The sequence below is a fragment of the Trichechus manatus genome, unplaced genomic scaffold (genome assembly GCF_000243295.1).
Source record: "Trichechus manatus latirostris isolate Lorelei unplaced genomic scaffold, TriManLat1.0 scaffold00240, whole genome shotgun sequence".
Taxonomy (NCBI): domain Eukaryota; kingdom Metazoa; phylum Chordata; class Mammalia; order Sirenia; family Trichechidae; genus Trichechus; species Trichechus manatus.
In genome coordinates this window covers 2,916,068-2,933,364 of record NW_004444176.1, presented here as the reverse complement: position 1 = coordinate 2,933,364, position 17,297 = coordinate 2,916,068, and the positions used below count along the sequence as shown (strand labels likewise).

The following is a 17,297-nucleotide window of genomic DNA, read 5'->3' as shown; positions in this document are numbered from 1 at the left end:
ATATCTACTTTTATCACTTTGTATGGTAATTTTACCCATCCTGTGTATCTATCATACAATGATTTCAGCTAAAATCATGTTTTATTTGTCTTTCACTGTCACATAAAGCTGTTATTGGCACAATACAAATGACAGAAAATTATGAGTTGAAGTAAAATAAATTGAATTTCACTCAGCTTACTTGAGTTAATCTAGATTAGAGAATATCAACAATATTTTGTGTCAGTGTTAGAAAATCTGAATTGGAAGTCTGACCCATTCCAGTCAGTAACTAATCCTGTGATCTTGCATAACTCACTTTCCTTCTCTGTACTTTATTTTCAAAATTGTTTTAGCTGGAACACCCCATCATTCCATAAATAACTAAATGTAGAAGTTTGTTGAATGGCCATGCCTTAGATCTAGAGAATCTTGGAAACAATCATTGCAATGCTAAAGTAGACATACCAATTGATAGCCACACAGTGTTTATCCTCTTTCATCATGACCCTGTTTTCTCATTGCTACAGGGCAGTTACATAATTCCCAAATGATCCCAATGGAGAACAGTACAGAGGTGACTGAATTCATTCTTCTGGGGTTAACCAATGACCCAGAACTGCAGATCCTGCTCTTCATAACCTTTTTTCTCATCTACATCATCACTCTGGTTGAGAATCTGGGGATGATACTGTTGATCCTGCTGGACTCTCATCTTCACACTCCCATGTACTTTTTCCTCAGTAACCTCTTTCTGGTGGACTTTGGTTACTCCTCAGCTGTTACTCCCAAGGTAATGGCAGGGTTTCTCACAGGAGACAAAAATATCTCCTACAATGCTTGTGCCACTCAGTTCTTCTTTTTTGTAGCCTTTATCACTGTGGAAAGTTTTCTCTTGGCTGCGATGGCTTATGACCGCTACGCAGCAGTATGCAAACCCCTTCATTACACCACCACAGTGACAACAAATGTGTGTGCTCTTCTGGCCATAGGCTCTTATGTCTGTGGTTTCCTCAATGCTTCCATCCACAGCGGGAACACTTTCAGGCTCTCCTTCTGTAGATCCAATGTGATTGATCACTTTTTCTGTGATGCTCCTCCTCTTCTGGCTCTCTCATGTTCTGACAGACACATCAGTGAGACAGTTATTTTTTTTGTAGTAGCTTTCGATGCCCTCTTTTCTATCCTAATAATCTTGATCTCCTATTTGTTTATATTTACCACTATCCTGAGAATGCATTCATCTGAAGGATGCCAGAAAGCCGTTTCCACCTGTGCTTCCCACCTCACTGCAGTTTCCATCTTCTACGGGACAGGCACCTTCATGTACTTACAACCCAGCTCCAGTCATTCCATGGGCAAAGACAAAATGGCATCTGTGTTCTATGCGATAGTCATCCCCATGCTTAATCCTCTGGTCTACAGTCTTAGGAACAAAGAGGTCAAGAGTGCCTTTCAGAAGGCTGTTGGGAAGGCAAAGTCTTCTATAGGATTCATATTTTAATTATATAGAATCCAGGAAGGGACAGGAACCAGATAAATGGACAAGGGAACCCGGGGTGAAAAGGGGAAGTGTGCTGGCACATTGTGGGAACTGCAACCAATGTCACAAAACAATATGTATATAAATTTTTAAATGAGAAATTAACTTGAGCTGTAAACTTTCACTTAAAGCACAATAAAGTTTAAAAAAAAACAGAGAAACAAAGACTGTCACTTTTCTAAAAATGTTCACTGCTGTATTTAATTTATGAATCATGATGGACCAGTCTAAAAATAAATATTTTAATGTCTCAAAAAAACTATATCCATCACACTTCCTTTTCATCCAGATAAGATACATCTAACGAAAATATTTATCTTCCTAGCCCACAAATTCCCAAATTCTTGAAATAATTTCCCCAGCTCTTTATTAAATCTACAAAGAGAATATTCAAAAAATATAAGATCTTAGGATTAATAGCTAAGGAAAAATCACCTGTTAGTGTAGAATTTTTATTTTAAAAATCCTTATTTATTATATTTCATTACTTTATATGTTGACATAATCATCTAAACTCTGACTTGCAGGTATATATTATCACATGCCCACACACTCATCGCTCGTGAGAAACCCATGACACCATCACACCCATGAATTGAGAAATTAGTTAAAAAATAAATGGCATGGGTCTCCTTTTATTCTAGAATTTAGGATATTTTATGGAGTGTGATAATACATGCTTAAATATACACTTACTTAATAGAAATATTTAAGAAGACATTAAAATAAACATTCAGAAATAGAATAGAAAGAGAATATTACTGTTGATGCTCTATTTTCCTTCCTCCCTGATTTTATCTCCTCTTCTAAGAAGTAATTACTATCTTGAATTTTAAACCGTACCCTAGGTTTTATTTACAATTTTACTACCTGTGCATGTGCATCTTAACAAAATATAGTATAGTTTAGCTTGTTTCTGAACTTTGTAAAAAAAAGAATGATAAAGTATGTATTATTCTGGAAGCTGATTTTTTTACATAATAGTGTATATTTAGATTCAACCATGTTGATGCCTTTAGTTGTAGTTTATTCATTTTTATTGGTATTTAATATTTCATTGTGTGGATGAATTATTTATCCAATGTATTGTTATTTTTCTCCTAATTTTTGCTTCTAAAAACAATACTCTGAATCTGCTTCCTGGTTTACACGTGTGAGATTTATTTTTAAGGTATAAACTTTGGAGTAAAATTTTGGGTCAGATGGTAGCTAGTATGTTCAACTTTAAAGAGAATGTTGAATTGTTTTACAAAGTAGTTGTGAAAATATGCACTTCTACAAGCAGTGTGTGAATGTTATTGTTGCTCTATATCTAAGGTATCGTGTGATATTGACCAATGTAAATTTTGCCAATCTGGTGAGTGTAAAATGTTTTTATTTTGTATTTCCTAACTATTAATGCAACTAAGCATGTTTTAATATCTTTATCACTCTTTCTCCTTTCTTAGGAGATGGCAATTCATATTCTTTATCCATTTTCTATTGAGTTTTTATTATTAATTTTTGTTTATTAATTTGAGCACTATATAATTCTGTAAACTATTTTATCAGTGATTTTGTGTTGCAAATATTCCCTCTTAGTGTGTGGCTTGTCTTTCCTCATTTTTAGAATATTTATTGAGGACCAAAAATTGTTAATTTGAATATAGTTGAATTTATCAATCTTTTTCTTACTGATTTGAACTTTTTTGTGTCCATTTAAGATCTTCCCTATATAAAATCATAAAGATATTTTTCTAAATATTATTCTAAAAGTTTAAAGTTTTGTCTCTCACATTTAAGCTTTTAATCCAACTTTACCTTCTATTTATTATATGAGGTAGATATCTAATATAATATTTTCCTTGGATAAGCAATTTTCCCAACATCCTTTTTTGAATAGTCTCTCTTTTCTGCACAGATAATCGATGGTTTATCAAAGTTAAATGTGTTTACATGACAAGCTCCATTTCTGGAATGTTTATTTTGTTCTCATTTTAGGGCCATTTCTTTGTCAATTACCATTGTTTTATAGTAAAACTTGATATCAGTGAGAGTATGCAACCCTCTTTATTCTTCAGCAAATTCTTGATTATTCTTCATTCTTTTTTTTTCCATATAAATTTTAGAATAATCCTGTTAAGCTCTATGAAAAATCATATTGGGACATTGATTGGAATTGCTTTGAGTTCAAAAATAAGATTGAGGTCATTTGGATCTTTATGATATTGACCTTCTATGTCTGTGAAAATTGTGTTTTTCTCCATTTATTTAGTTCTTCTTTAATGTTTTTATATATACTTATATAATTCACTTAAAATTTTAAAATATTTAAATGTAATTTTTAATTAAGAATATAAATTTATAATATAGGTACTAACAAAAAAGTTAACAGTCATAAAATCAACATTTACAATTTTTCTGTTCTAGGTCCTTGCTGTACATTTTGTTGTTGCAGTCGCAAATGAGATCTCTTTATAGATATTATTTTCTACTGTTTCTGTTGGTACATTCAAATAAAATTGAGGCTTGTATATCTATATGTCATCCCCAACTCTCATTCATTTTAGCAATTTCTCTCTGTGTTCTATGTGTTTTAAGACTTAGGCCCTCAAGTCATCTGTGAGAACTTTTTTCCTTTCAGGTATAGTGGGAAACAAACAGGAGCATCCTTCTGTTGTCCCCGACAACCATGTTTTTTAGCAGTGGGCTAACTGGGACCCATAACTTTCCCTCTGCCAACAGGAGGGGCATACATAATCACAAACTCTTATATGTTTACCAGAAGCTAGCTACTGTCATTTTAAGGACTGATGTACAACTCTCTGGAAAAATTGACACTCAAGCACAGACTATTTTGTATTTCTGTTTAGATTGCCCTCTATCCCCCACTCCTTCCTCTCTAACCTGAAAGCCTGCTGAGGTGCTGCTCCCATAAAAGGAAGAATAGCAGGCGAAAATCCTTCTTCTAGGACACATGCCCTTGGTGCATACTGCACTGCCTAGTGAAACTCATTTCTCATTGACAATAGGAGGATGGTGGCCCAGTGCAAGGCTGACTGTCTAAGAGTTCAAGGCTTCACCAAGTTACCTGTCCTGATGTTGTATTAGGTTTTGTATGAAGTCCTCATTACTAATTAATTTTTTTTTTTTTTAACCGTATAACCCTGGTGAGACCTCTAGTACACGAAAGGTATTAATAACTAGGCATCTTTACTTTGATTCTGATGGTAAAGTGAATGCTTTGTCACTTGCACCTTTAAGTGCACTGTTTCCTTTAAGTTTTCATTTAGTTTGGTTTCTTTTATGTACTCTTTATCAGTTTAAGAAAGTTCATTCCAGTCTTTGTTTGCTAAGATTTTTTTTTAATTATGTTTTTGTGTTAAATGTCATTCAACGCTTTTTCTGCAACTAGCAGTCATGTTTTTCTTATTTATTGTATTAATGTATGTAATAACATCAATAATTTTTTTAAAAATGTTACTCAGCTATGCATTCCTAGGTTGAACCAGACAAGGTCATATTGTACTAGTTTTTTGCATACGTTATCAGGTTCGGTTTGCTAATTTTTAAGGATACTTATGTCTACGTTCATAAGCGAAATTGGTCTATATTTTTTTTGTTGCTGTCCTTGTTTGATTTTGGTATCAAGCTAATGTTACCTTGATATGATAGTTTCTATTTCCTATAAATGTCTGTGTAAGAGTAGATTGTTTCTTTCTCTGCTTGCTTATTTAGTGTAATCCTCTGTAAAGCCATATGGTAAGTTTGTTTTCCTTGCTCTTTATTTTTTTGGAATCATTTTAAATTATTGATAAACTTTCTTTAATGTTTTTCCTCAGATTTTGTATTTATTATTGAGTTAGATTTGGTAAGCTGTATTTTTCTACAAAAAAAAAAGAACATTGCTAACGCATAAAACAGGCTTCAATATTTTCCAAAAATTGGCATCATAAATAGATCATATTTCATGATAATGCCAATAATAAAAGATTAGCATGATGCTGGATATTTGATTAACTTCTCAGAGGAAAAATATATGAGAAATATAATTTATTTACTAGTGAACTAAATGAAAATATCATATTTTCAAATAGAGAATTTTTTTTCTTTTTTCATTTCCAATATTGATGATTCTTATGTCTTTTTCTTCCCTCATTTCTTTGGCTGGCACCTCTAGTACAATAGTAAATAGAAGTACTGAGAACAGACACCTTGACCTGTTCCTATCATGGGGGAAAGCATTCAGTTTTTCTCCATTAAATATGATGTTAGCTTGGGGTTTTCATAAATGCCATTTATCAGGAGGAAGACATTTCATTTTATTCTTTGTTGAGTGTTTTTATCATCAAAGGGTGTTGGATTTGGTAAGATGTTTTTTAAGCATCTATTGAGATGGTCACCTATTTTTGTCCTTTATTCTATTAATGTAATGTATTACATTAATTGACTTTTGAATGTTAAGCCACCCTTACGTTCTTGGGATAAATACCAATTTTCCTGTTGGATTTTTTTCTGGACTCAATTTGCTAATATTTTGTTGATGATATTTGCATCTGTATTCATAAGAGATATTGGTTGGTAGTTTTTTGTTTTTTTCTTTGTAATAGTCTTATTTGTTTTTGGTGTCAGAGTAATACTGGCTTTACAATTGAGTTAAAAGTTTTTTTCTCCTCTTCCAATGTTTGGAATAATTTGGGAAAGATTTGTATTCCTCTATAAACATTTGTTAGAACTCACCTGTGAAGCCATCTGGGTCTGGACTTTTCTTCGTGGGAAATTTTAAAATTACTGATTCAATCTCTTTCTTTGCTGTAGTTCTATTATTCAGATTTCTGATTCTTCTTGAGTCAGGTTTAAAAGTTTGTGTCTTTCTAGCAATTTTTCCATTTCATCTAGGTTATCTAGTATGTTGATATAGAAATGTTCATAGTATTTCTTTATAATGCTTTTTTATTTTTGTAAGGTCAGTAGTAATGCTCCATTTCCCCCCTAATTTTAAAAATTTGAGTATTTTTCATTTATTTTTTGACCAGTCTAACTGAACGTTTGCCAATTTGTCCCAGCTTCAACAAAAAATAACAAGGCACACAGAGAAATTGGAAGCATTGTTCCATTCAGCCACTTCAAAACTCCCAACAAATGTTTCTTCTACAAATAGTGCAGAATAACAGCATATCTATACTTAAAAGAATGAAGTTGAATCCCTACTTCACATCATATATAAAATTAATTGAAAATAAATCAAAGATCTAAACATAAGAAACTAAAACGATAAAACTCTTAAAGGAAAACAGCAGTAAATTGTCATGACCTCAAATTTGCAATGGTTTCTTAGAAATTACAACAAAAGCACAAGCAGCAACAGCAACAACAGAAATAGATAAATTGGACCTCTTAAAAATTTAAAACTTTTGTGCAGCAAAGGACATGATCAAGAAAGTGAAAAGAAACCTACAAAATTGAAAAAACTACTTGCAAGTTATATATCTGATAAGGGTCTAATATTAAAAATATGCTTTTACAACTCCAACAACAAAAAGGTAAACAACTCAACTAAAACATTAACAAAGAACTTGAATAGACATTTCTCCAAAGAAGATATGCAAATGGGTAACAAACACAGGAAAAGATTCTCAACATAACTAGTCATTAGAGAAATGTAACTTAAAACCAATATGAGATTCCACTTTACACCTACTAGAATGACTATAATAGAAAATAGGAAAATAACAAATGTTGGTGAGATGTGGAGAAATTGGAACCTTCATACATTCCTACTGGGAATGTAAAATGGTTTAGCCACTGTGGAAAAGAGTTTGGAGGTACCTCAAAAAGTTAAACATAAAATTACTAGAGATAGATATATAGGTAGGTAGGTAGGTAGATAGATAGATAGCTGCAGTCAAATCAACTGACTTATGTTGTCTTTATGTATAAAAGGATGAAACATTGCCTGTTTCTGCATCATCCTCATGATCTCTGGAATGTGCAAGTCCAACATTGCAACTGTTTTGCCATTTCAACTCACTGACCATTCCCCTCACCCTTGCTGGCCCTCTACTTCACCAAACATGATGTTTTCCTTAAGCAGTTCGTCCTCCTGATGATGTGTCTAAAGCAAGTGAGTCAGACAATGTTAAAATTTATAGTGATTCAGGTTAAAGTGAAAACTCCCTCACCAAGTGGTTCATAGACCTTCCCTCATTTTCTACTCACAGGCACAATTCTATGAGGTATGTGGGAGAGGTAATTTTATTATTTCAATTTTATAAATAAAGAAACTGATCGTGGCAGAAGGTAAAGAACTCCTCCAATTGCACACAAAAAAGAAAAAAGAAAAAGAAAAAACCCTTGTCAATGAAAGACTTGAATCCAGGGGTACTTATAAGAGGAACTCAGGATGATCAGAGTCAGTGGTAGAAGATGTGGTGATAGAAGCAAGAGGTTGGAGTGATACAAGGAAAGGGGCATTAGCCAATGAATTCAGGTGACCTCTACAAACTGATGACAAACAAGGAAATTAATTCTCCCCTGCTGATTTCAGGAGGACTGCATCCCTCCAGAAACTTGATTTTACACTTCTGAATTCTAAAACTGTAAGGCAACGAATTTCTGTTGTTTAAAGACATAATATTTAATTAAAAACTCATAACAAATATTTTGCAAACTCTTCCAAAACACCAACTCCGGACAAAGACATCACAAAAAAATAGAACTAAAGACCAATATCTTTTATGAAGATAGATGCAAAATTCCTTAATGAAATGGTAGTAAATCAAATCCAGAAACATATAAAAGGATTATACAATATGTACAACTGGAATTTACCCCAGAAATGCAATGTTGGTTTAACATTTGAAAATCAATTCATGTAATACATCATATCATTAGTATAAAAGGCAAAAAAACACATGAAATTCTCAATAAATGCAGAAAAAACATTTGACTAAATTTAACATCACTTCATAATAAAAACATTCAAAGAAGTAGGAATAGAAGAGAAATTCCTCATCCTGATAAAGGACATCTATGAAAAACACACGACTTTCAGCATACTTAATAGTAAAAGACAATGATTTCTAGATAAGAAGCAAGACAAGGATATTGGCTCTCCCAACTTCTACTCAACATTGTAGAGGAGGCTCTATCCAGAGGAATTAGGCAAGAAAATTAAATTAAATGCTTCCACATAGAAAAAGGAGAAGCTTGGCTGTCAAAATTTACAAATGACATTATCTTGTACGTTGGAAAATCTAAGAAATTCACTAAAAAATCTATTAGAACTAACACATGATATTAGCAAAGTTATAGGATACAAGATACATATACAAAAATCAATTGTATTTCTATATACTCGTAATGCACAACGTGAAAAAAAATAATAAAACCATTCCATTTACGATTGGGGGCTATGAAAAATGCTGATGTCATGCTCTTTCCTAGGGAAATCATAGCCTTAGAATGGGACCTGTTCCAAGCCATGGTGTTTTCAATCACCTCATATGCATACTAAAGCTGGACAATGAATAAGGAAGACTGAAGAAGAATTGACGCCTTTGAATTATGATGTTGGCTAAGAATATTGAATATACCATACACTGCCAGAAGAGGGAACAAATCTTCCTGGAGAAGTACAGCCAGAATGCTCCTTAGAAGCAAGGTTAGTGAGACTACATCTCACATACTTCGGACATGTTATCAGGAGAGACCAGTCCCTGGAGAAGGATGTCATCTCATCCTTGGTAAAGTAGAGGGTTATTGAAAAAGAGGAAGACCCTCAATGAGATGGACTGACACAGTGGCTGCAACAATGGGCTCAAGCATAATAACGATTGTGAGGATGGCACAGGACTGGGCAGCGTTTTGTTCTGTTGTAGATAGTGTTGCTATGAACCCACTTGACAGCACCTAACAACAACAACAAGAATGGGACCTGAGTGAAAGCAAACCTTATACTACTAGCTTCACATACCAAGAGTAGAGCTTCTATCACACACACACTTTTGCTGTTTTGTAATGAGATCAACTATATGTTCTAGAATAAATGTTTATTCATTTGCTATATGCCCTTAGGACAATTTCCAAAGGTTTAATATATTCTACTTTTGGCCAGTTATGGTTGTTTGATTGGAGTGTGGGCCCACAAAACTTATCAAGCCACCATTCAAGTTTCTCCATCTTGATTATATTTGATTCTTTTCCTTTCTCATATAAATTTTGGAATTAACTTGTAACTTATTCCTGTGATGTATATAGTACTAGTGTTTCAACTATCAAAGTTCATAAACACAGACAATTGAGAAATTGATATTTAAGCTCAAATGTGTCTCTCTGCACAGTCTGTGCTCCCAACCACCTCACTATATAGGAGCTGGTAATACCATGGACATAGAACAAAGAAAGCTCCAATTCATTTACAGTAGAAATTTCAGCAGGTGATCCTGCCAGGACAAGACAAAAAGACAGTTGTCATGTGGAAAGGTGATGAATGAGAAATAAGCTGTATATCCTGGGGCATGTATTATACCCCTCAGTCATGTCTCAATAGAGTAGAGGTCAATTACTCACATAGCCCAAGGTAAGTCCTAAGAATTACTCGCTCTGTCATGAATAAGGAAGACCAAAGAAGAATTGGTGCCTTTGAATTATGGTGTTGGTGAAGAATATTAAATATACCATGAACTTCCAGAAGAATGAACAAATCTATCTTGGAAGAAGTACAGCCAGAATGCTCTTTAGAAGAAAGGATAGAGACTTCGTCTCACGTACTTTGGACATGTTACCAGGAGGGACCAGTCCCTGGAGAAAGACATTATGCTTGGTAAAGTAGAGGGTCAGCGAAAAAGAGGAAGACCCTCAATGAGACGGATTGACACAGTGGCTGCAACAATGAGTTCAAACGTAACAACAGTTGTGAGGATGGTGCAGAACTGTTGTACACAGGGTTTCTGTGAGTTGGAACTGACTTGATGGCACCTAACAACATCATGGTTTTTAAAATCAAGAGGCTGTAAATAATTTCATTTGGATATGATAGATACATCTCAAGAAATAGATGATGACATTTCTCACTACGACACCCATTACACCAACTTAGTGTGAACAAAAGGTCCCCACTCTGAAGCTAATTGTGATTTCCAGTGGCCATAGTATCAGGCAGGACAAGATTTGAACTATCCTTATAACTGGCTATTCTAATTCTATGATGTAAACCAATAACCCAGATGATAGTTTTGGTATTTGGGACAAGTGTTTTTTGTTTGTTTGTTTTCTTTTGTTTACAGGTTTTGTTCTTGATGGACGCCAAGATGAAAACAGCCAAGGAGAAGATCTTGCTAACTATGCTGGAGTCATAATGGTTTCTTTTAGATTTTGTCAAATTCTTTGAAATTCAGGGTTTTTCATTTTGCCTGGAACAATCTTTCCCACCCTGGCTGAAATGATAACTTTCCTGAGAAAAGATTCTGACCAACCAATTATAAAGCAAATTTCTTCTTTCTTTCTCATTGGTCCATATATAACTATGTGCTTATTCTGTATGTAGTTATATATATGTACACATGTACGTATGCATATATATATGTCTTTCTTGTATTTATAAATATATATACTCCTTAGTGTATTTACTTGTTTAGTGTCTGTCTTCTCCATTAGACTTAAGCACCATGAGTGCAATACCATGTCTGTTTTTCACGGGTTCTGTATACCCAGGAAGGAGCCCTGGTGATGCAGTGGTTAAAGCAGCTCAGCTGCTAATCAAAATATCAGTGATTCGAACCAGCCAGCTGCTCTGCTGGAGAAAGATATCGCAGTCTGCTTCTGTAAAGATTTACAGCCTTGAAATCCTTTGGGGCAGTTCTACTCTGTCCTGTAGGGTTGCTCTGAGTTGGAATCTGCTCAGTGGCAACGGGTTTGGTTTTTTTGGTTGGTTTACCCAGGGATCAACATTGTGGCTGAAACTCATTGAGATCAGAAAACTGTTGAATGAATGAAGAAAACCAAAGACACAAGGGAAAGATTAGTCCAAAGGACTAATGGACCACAACTACCATGGCCTCCACCAGACTGAGTCCAGCACAACTAGATGGTGTCCAGCTACCACCACTGACTGCCCTGACAGGGAACACAATAGAGGGTCTTGGACAGAGCTGGGAAAAAATATAGAACAAAATTCTAACCCACAAAAAAAAAAAAAGACCAGACTTACTGGTCTGACAGAGACTGGAGAAACCCTGAGAGTATGGCCCCTGGACACACTTTTAACTCAGTACTGAAGTTGTTCCTGAGGTTCACCCTTCAGCAAAAGATTAGGCAGGCCCGTAAAACAAAATAAGACTAAATGGGCATACCAGCCCAGGGGCAAGGACCAGAAGGCAGGAGGGGACAGGAAAGCTGGTAATAGGGAACCCAAGGTCGAGAAGGGGAGAGTGCTGACATGTTGTGGGGTTGGCAACCAATGTCACAAAATAATAAGTAGTTAATTGTTTAATGAGAAACTAATTTGCTCTGTAAACCCTCATCTAAAATACAATTTAAAAAAACCGGCTGAATGAATAGATATTTCTTCTCAATGGTGCTAACATTTAAGCTTAATTAAGGGAAGCAATGATTCCTGCGGTCCACTTGGTTTGTTTAGCCACAAAGCCTGCATCTGTATCCCCCGACCTTTATATCAGATTGCTTCCCTGGAGGTAATACAGTGGCTTGATTTGGCATTATCAAAGTGAATTACTTCAAGTAATGTAAATGCACCCACCGATGGTCTCTCTCGATAAGCAGAGCTAGGTCTCCATAGACGCTTTAATTGTGTGTTCCCTACTTGTGTGAGAGTTTTTGTAGCCCTCACGGGAGATTTGTCTCCTGAGAGTTCCATGACAGAATAACTACCTCCTGGTTCCTGGTCTTTAACCTTTTTATCCCCCATATAAATCCAATTGACCTCATATTAGAGGGAAAAGCCCGAAAGCCAGAGCCCTTTTGACCATTAATTTATTTATGTTTGTTAATAGCTGTTTATTTCTAACAGTGACCCCTCTTCAAACTGAGATATTACTAAGAGCCTGAAACAGTGAGTAAGGAAAATACTCCCAAATAATAATGACTTTGATTGTGATTAAGATGGCCGCTTATTTTCTCATCACAGCATCAGTCCTTTGGAGAGGATCTTTTGGGGGGCCACTTTTATATTAATTCTATATTATAGATGATTGTACTGAGGCTCAAAGAGGTTATGTGACTTATCTGAGAACAGAGAGCAGCAGATCCAGGACTAGAAGTCATGTTAGCCAATTCCAAGGCCAGTAAGCATTTTTTTTTCCTTCACTTTCTCCTTGCTTCTGGAGAACATTAAACCTTTTGGATAAATACTAAAGAACTTCCAAATAGAGTATTTTCTTTCTTTCATAAAGGATAGGAGAGTGAAGAAGCTTGAGAGAAAAGAAAATGGAATGAGAGACATTATAGGACCTCTGATTTCACATTTACCTGAAAACTCTATCTTACGTCATTCATCTCTACAATCCCCTGATGGACTAATCGCTCTGTCCAAATCATATCTAAGAAATAACACAATACCATTTTTCTTTATCAACCTACTTTGATAATAGATTGGTAGGAAAACTGATGGCTGAGTGATTTTAAGCACCACCCAACTGCATCCATTTTATAGATGATTTACCTGGAATTTGCATCCAAAAGTCCTTGTCTTAGTTATCTAGTGCTGCTATAACATAAATTCCACAAGTGGATGGCTTTAACAAAGAGAAATTTATTCTCTCATAGTTTAGGAGGCTAGAAATCCAAATTCAGGGTGCCAGCTCTAGGGGAAGGCTTTCTCTCACTGTCGGTTCTAGGGGAAGGACCTTGACATCAATCTTCCCCTGGTCTAGGAGCTTCTCAGCACAGGAACCCGGGTCGACAGAATGTGCTCTGCTACTGGCACTGCTTTCATGGTGGTATAAGGTCCCCACGTCTCTCTGCTTGCTTCTCTTTTTTATATCTCAAAAGAGACTGATATAAAACACAACCTAATCTTGTAGATTGAGTCCTGCCTCATTAACAAAACTGCCTCTAATCCTGCCTCATTAACATCATAGAAGTAAGATTTACAACACATAGGAAAATTACATCAGATGATAAAATGGTGGACAATCACACAGTACTAGGAATCATCACCTACCCAAGTTGATACACATTTTTGGGGGACACAATTCAATCCATGATAGTCCCTGATCTGGATGTATGTTTTTAACTGTTATTTTCTAGATGTTTTCATTTATTTATGCTGCTATGACATTGTGCGGTGAATTATACATTCCTGTACCTATTGTGGAGACACTGGTGGCGTAGTGGTTAAGAGCTACAGCTGCTAACCAAAAGGCCAGCAGTTCTAATCTAATGATACAATTGATGCTAGAAATGTGTTACATAACAGTCTTTCATTATCATGTAACACTGTTCTTGAAACAATGGAAATGACAAAAAATGTGAGTGGAAATAAAATGAACTCAATTTCAAATCACTTAAATCTAACTTAATGAATATCTGCAATATTTTGTGTCCATATTAGAAAATCTGAAAGAGTAGTCTGACCCACTTTGGTAACTAACTAATCTTGTGATCTTGCATCAGTCACTTTCCATCTCTGCACTTTCCATTAATCTTCTATGAAGTTGGTGGATTGGGTTACATTATTTCCAAAATCCTTTTTCTTGTGAAACCTATTGTGCTATCAATAAACAATAATCAAATTTTATTTTTGTGGCCATGTTTTAGATCCAGAACCCTGGAAACAATCATTGCAATGTTGAAGTCAGACATATACTGAACATGCTGATAGTTTTCAGTACAGTCTTCTTTTTCATTCTGATCCTGTTTTTCTCATTACTACAAGGCAGCCACAAAAATCCCAAACGATTCCAATGGAGAACAGTATGGAGGTGACTGAGTTCATTCTTGTGGGGTTAACCAGTGACCCAGAACTGCAGATCCTTCTCTTCATAACCTTTTTTCTCATCTACATCATCACTCTGATTGGGAACTTGGGGATGACACTGTTGATCCTGCTGGACTCTCGTCTTCACACTCCCATGTACTTTTTCCTCAGTAACCTCTTTCTGGTGGACTTTGGTTACTCCTCAGCTGTTACTCCCAAGGTAATGGCAGGATTTCTCATGGGAGACAAAATTGTCTCCTACAATGCTTGTGCCACTCAGTTCTTCTTTTTTGTAGCCTTTATCACTGTGGAAAGTTTTCTCTTGGCTGTGATGGCTGATGACCGCTACGCAGCAGTGTGCAAACCCCTTCATTACACCACCACAGTGAAAACAAATGTGTGTGCTCTTCTGGCCATAGGTTCCTATGTCTGTGGTTTCCTCAATGCTTTCATCCACACTGGGAACATTACAGGCTCTCCTTCTGTAGATCCAATGTGATTGATCACTTCTTCTGTGATGCTCCTCCTCTATAGGCTCTCTCATGCTCTGACAGACACATCAGTGAGATAGTTATTATTTTTGTTGTAGGTTTCAATGATCTCTTTTCTATGCTGGTAATCTTAATCTCTTATTTGTTTGTGTTTACCACTATCCTGAGAATGCATTCATCTGAAGGATGCCAGAAAGCCGTTTCCACCTGTGCCTCCCACTTCACTGCAGTCTCCATCTTCTACGGGACAGGCACCTTCATGTACTTACAACCCAGCTCCAGTCATTCCATGGACACAGACAAAATGGCATCTATGTTCTATGCCATAGTCATCCCCATGCTTAATCCTCTGGTCTACAGTCTTAGGAACAAAAAGGTCAAGAGTGCCTTCCAGAAGGCTATTGGGAAGGTATAGTCTTTATAGGATTCATATTTTAATTATATAGAATCCAACATAAGGTGGTTTCATCCAGCTCAGATATATCTATGGAAAATATTTACCTTCCTAGCCCCCAAATTTCTAATTTTTGAAGAAATTTCCCAAGACCTTTATTAATTCTACAAAGCAAATTATCTAAAAATATGAGATCTTAGAAATAATAGCTAGGAGTCTCTGGATGATTAATGTTCTCTACTGCTAACCAAAAGTATGAGAGTTTTTGTCCATTTGAGTCACCTTAGAAGAAAGTCCTGGCAATCTACTTCCAAAAAATCAGCCTTTAAAAGTCCGATGGATCACAGTTCTACTTTGCTGTACATGAGGTTGCCATGAGTCAGAATTGACTTGATGACAGCTGGTATAGGAATAATAGCTTAGGAAGAATCACTCATGAGCATTGAATTCTTATTTTAAAAGTCTTTCTGCATTGCATTTCATTACTTTAATTTTTATATAATCATCCAAACTCCGACACGTACAGCTAAGTACATGCATCAGCACATATTATCACATGCCTACGCACTCATTGTTCATAATATCCCATGACAGCCACACACCCATAGATGGAGAAACTCATTAAAGAGATAAATGGATGAGTGTATTTTTATACTAGAATTTAAAGCACTTATTTTGATGTGTGATAATATATTCTTAAATATAAATATTTTCACATATTTAAACAGTCTTTCTATATATGGCTTTTAATATTGTATTTTGCTTTATCTTATTTGCATATAAAAATAAATAGGTTTTGTATTTTTTTAAAAATAACCTTCATAACACTGGTTTTAAATGTTCTGATTTTAGATTTATTAGTGCTTTCTTGTTTGTTTTTGTTTTTAAAGAAAACATATGCCTCTACATGAGCATTTGTTTTCCTAGCTAAATTTATATTTTAATGACTTATTATCCAGAATAGTATTGTTTGTACAATAATTTTAATACAGTAAGCAAACCAGAATATAGGAAGAAGAAAGGCATGTTTTAAATTTTAAGCTCTAAGAATACCAAAAGTATTAATAACTTATTTAAATATAAATACTGTGAATTTGTTAATGTACAAATCTGCTAATATTTTGAGTGTTGCTATGTTAAATTCTTTTAATCTCTCTGTGTCCCATACATTGACCCTTCCAAGATTAGCACAGTATATTTTATTTTAATTTTTTGAAATATCAGGGTGCGTCAGGAGACATATTTTCTGCCTTGTTGGTAGATATACATTGACTTTCAGACTTAGTAGAAGCAGTTCTAGTATTTGTTATTTTTTTCATTTTTAAAATAATTTATTTTGTTTTTCTTGTTGAAAATATACACGGCAGAATATACACCAATTCAACAATTTCTACATGTACAATTCAGTTAAAATCGACTACATTCTTCAAGTTGTGCAATCATTCTCACCCTCCTTTTCTGAATTGTTCCTCCCCCATTAACAAACTCTGGCCTCTAAGCTTCCTATCTAACCTTTCAAGTTGTTGTTGTCAGTTTGATCCCATCTAGATAGCTCTTTAAAAGAGCACAATGCTTAAGGCAGGCATTCTTTACTAGTTAAGCTAAACTCATGTTTGCTTTCAAGAAGACTTCAGAGGATATTTTTGGTTTAAAGTTTAAGGCTTAAAGATGATCTCAGGGCAATAGCTGTGGGGGGTTCATCCAACTTCAATGGCTCCAGAAAGTCTGTATTTCATGATAATTTTAAATTCTGTTCTACATTTTCCCCCTTTTGATAAGAATTCTTCTACAGACTCTTTGATCAAAATGTTCAGTAATGGTAGCCAGGCACCATCCGGTTCTTTCAGTTTCATGACAAAGAAGGAAGCTGTTCACAGAGGTAATTAGCCACGCATTCCATTTCCTCCTCCTATTCCTGACTCTCCTTCTTCTTCTGTTGCTCCAAGTGAATAGAGATCAACTGCTGTACCTTGG

The 17,297-nt window shown here is 35.2% G+C and overlaps 2 protein-coding genes across 2 annotated transcripts; both read left to right on the top strand.

Annotated features, from left to right (window-relative positions):
* The first annotated feature begins 512 nt into the window (after positions 1-512).
* Positions 513-1,491, top strand: LOC101358712 (olfactory receptor 5B12-like). The gene has a single exon (XM_004389306.2). It carries the CDS (start codon positions 530-532, stop codon positions 1,481-1,483), a length of 954 nt encoding a protein of 317 aa, XP_004389363.1. The 5' UTR covers positions 513-529; the 3' UTR covers positions 1,484-1,491.
* A 12,933-nt stretch (positions 1,492-14,424) lies between these two features.
* LOC101351196 (olfactory receptor 5B12-like) lies at positions 14,425-15,344 on the top strand. The gene is given in 2 exon segments (XM_012559383.2): positions 14,425-14,899; positions 14,902-15,344. Coding segments are annotated over 2 exon segments (918 nt in total).
* Positions 15,345-17,297: the final 1,953 nt, after the last annotated feature.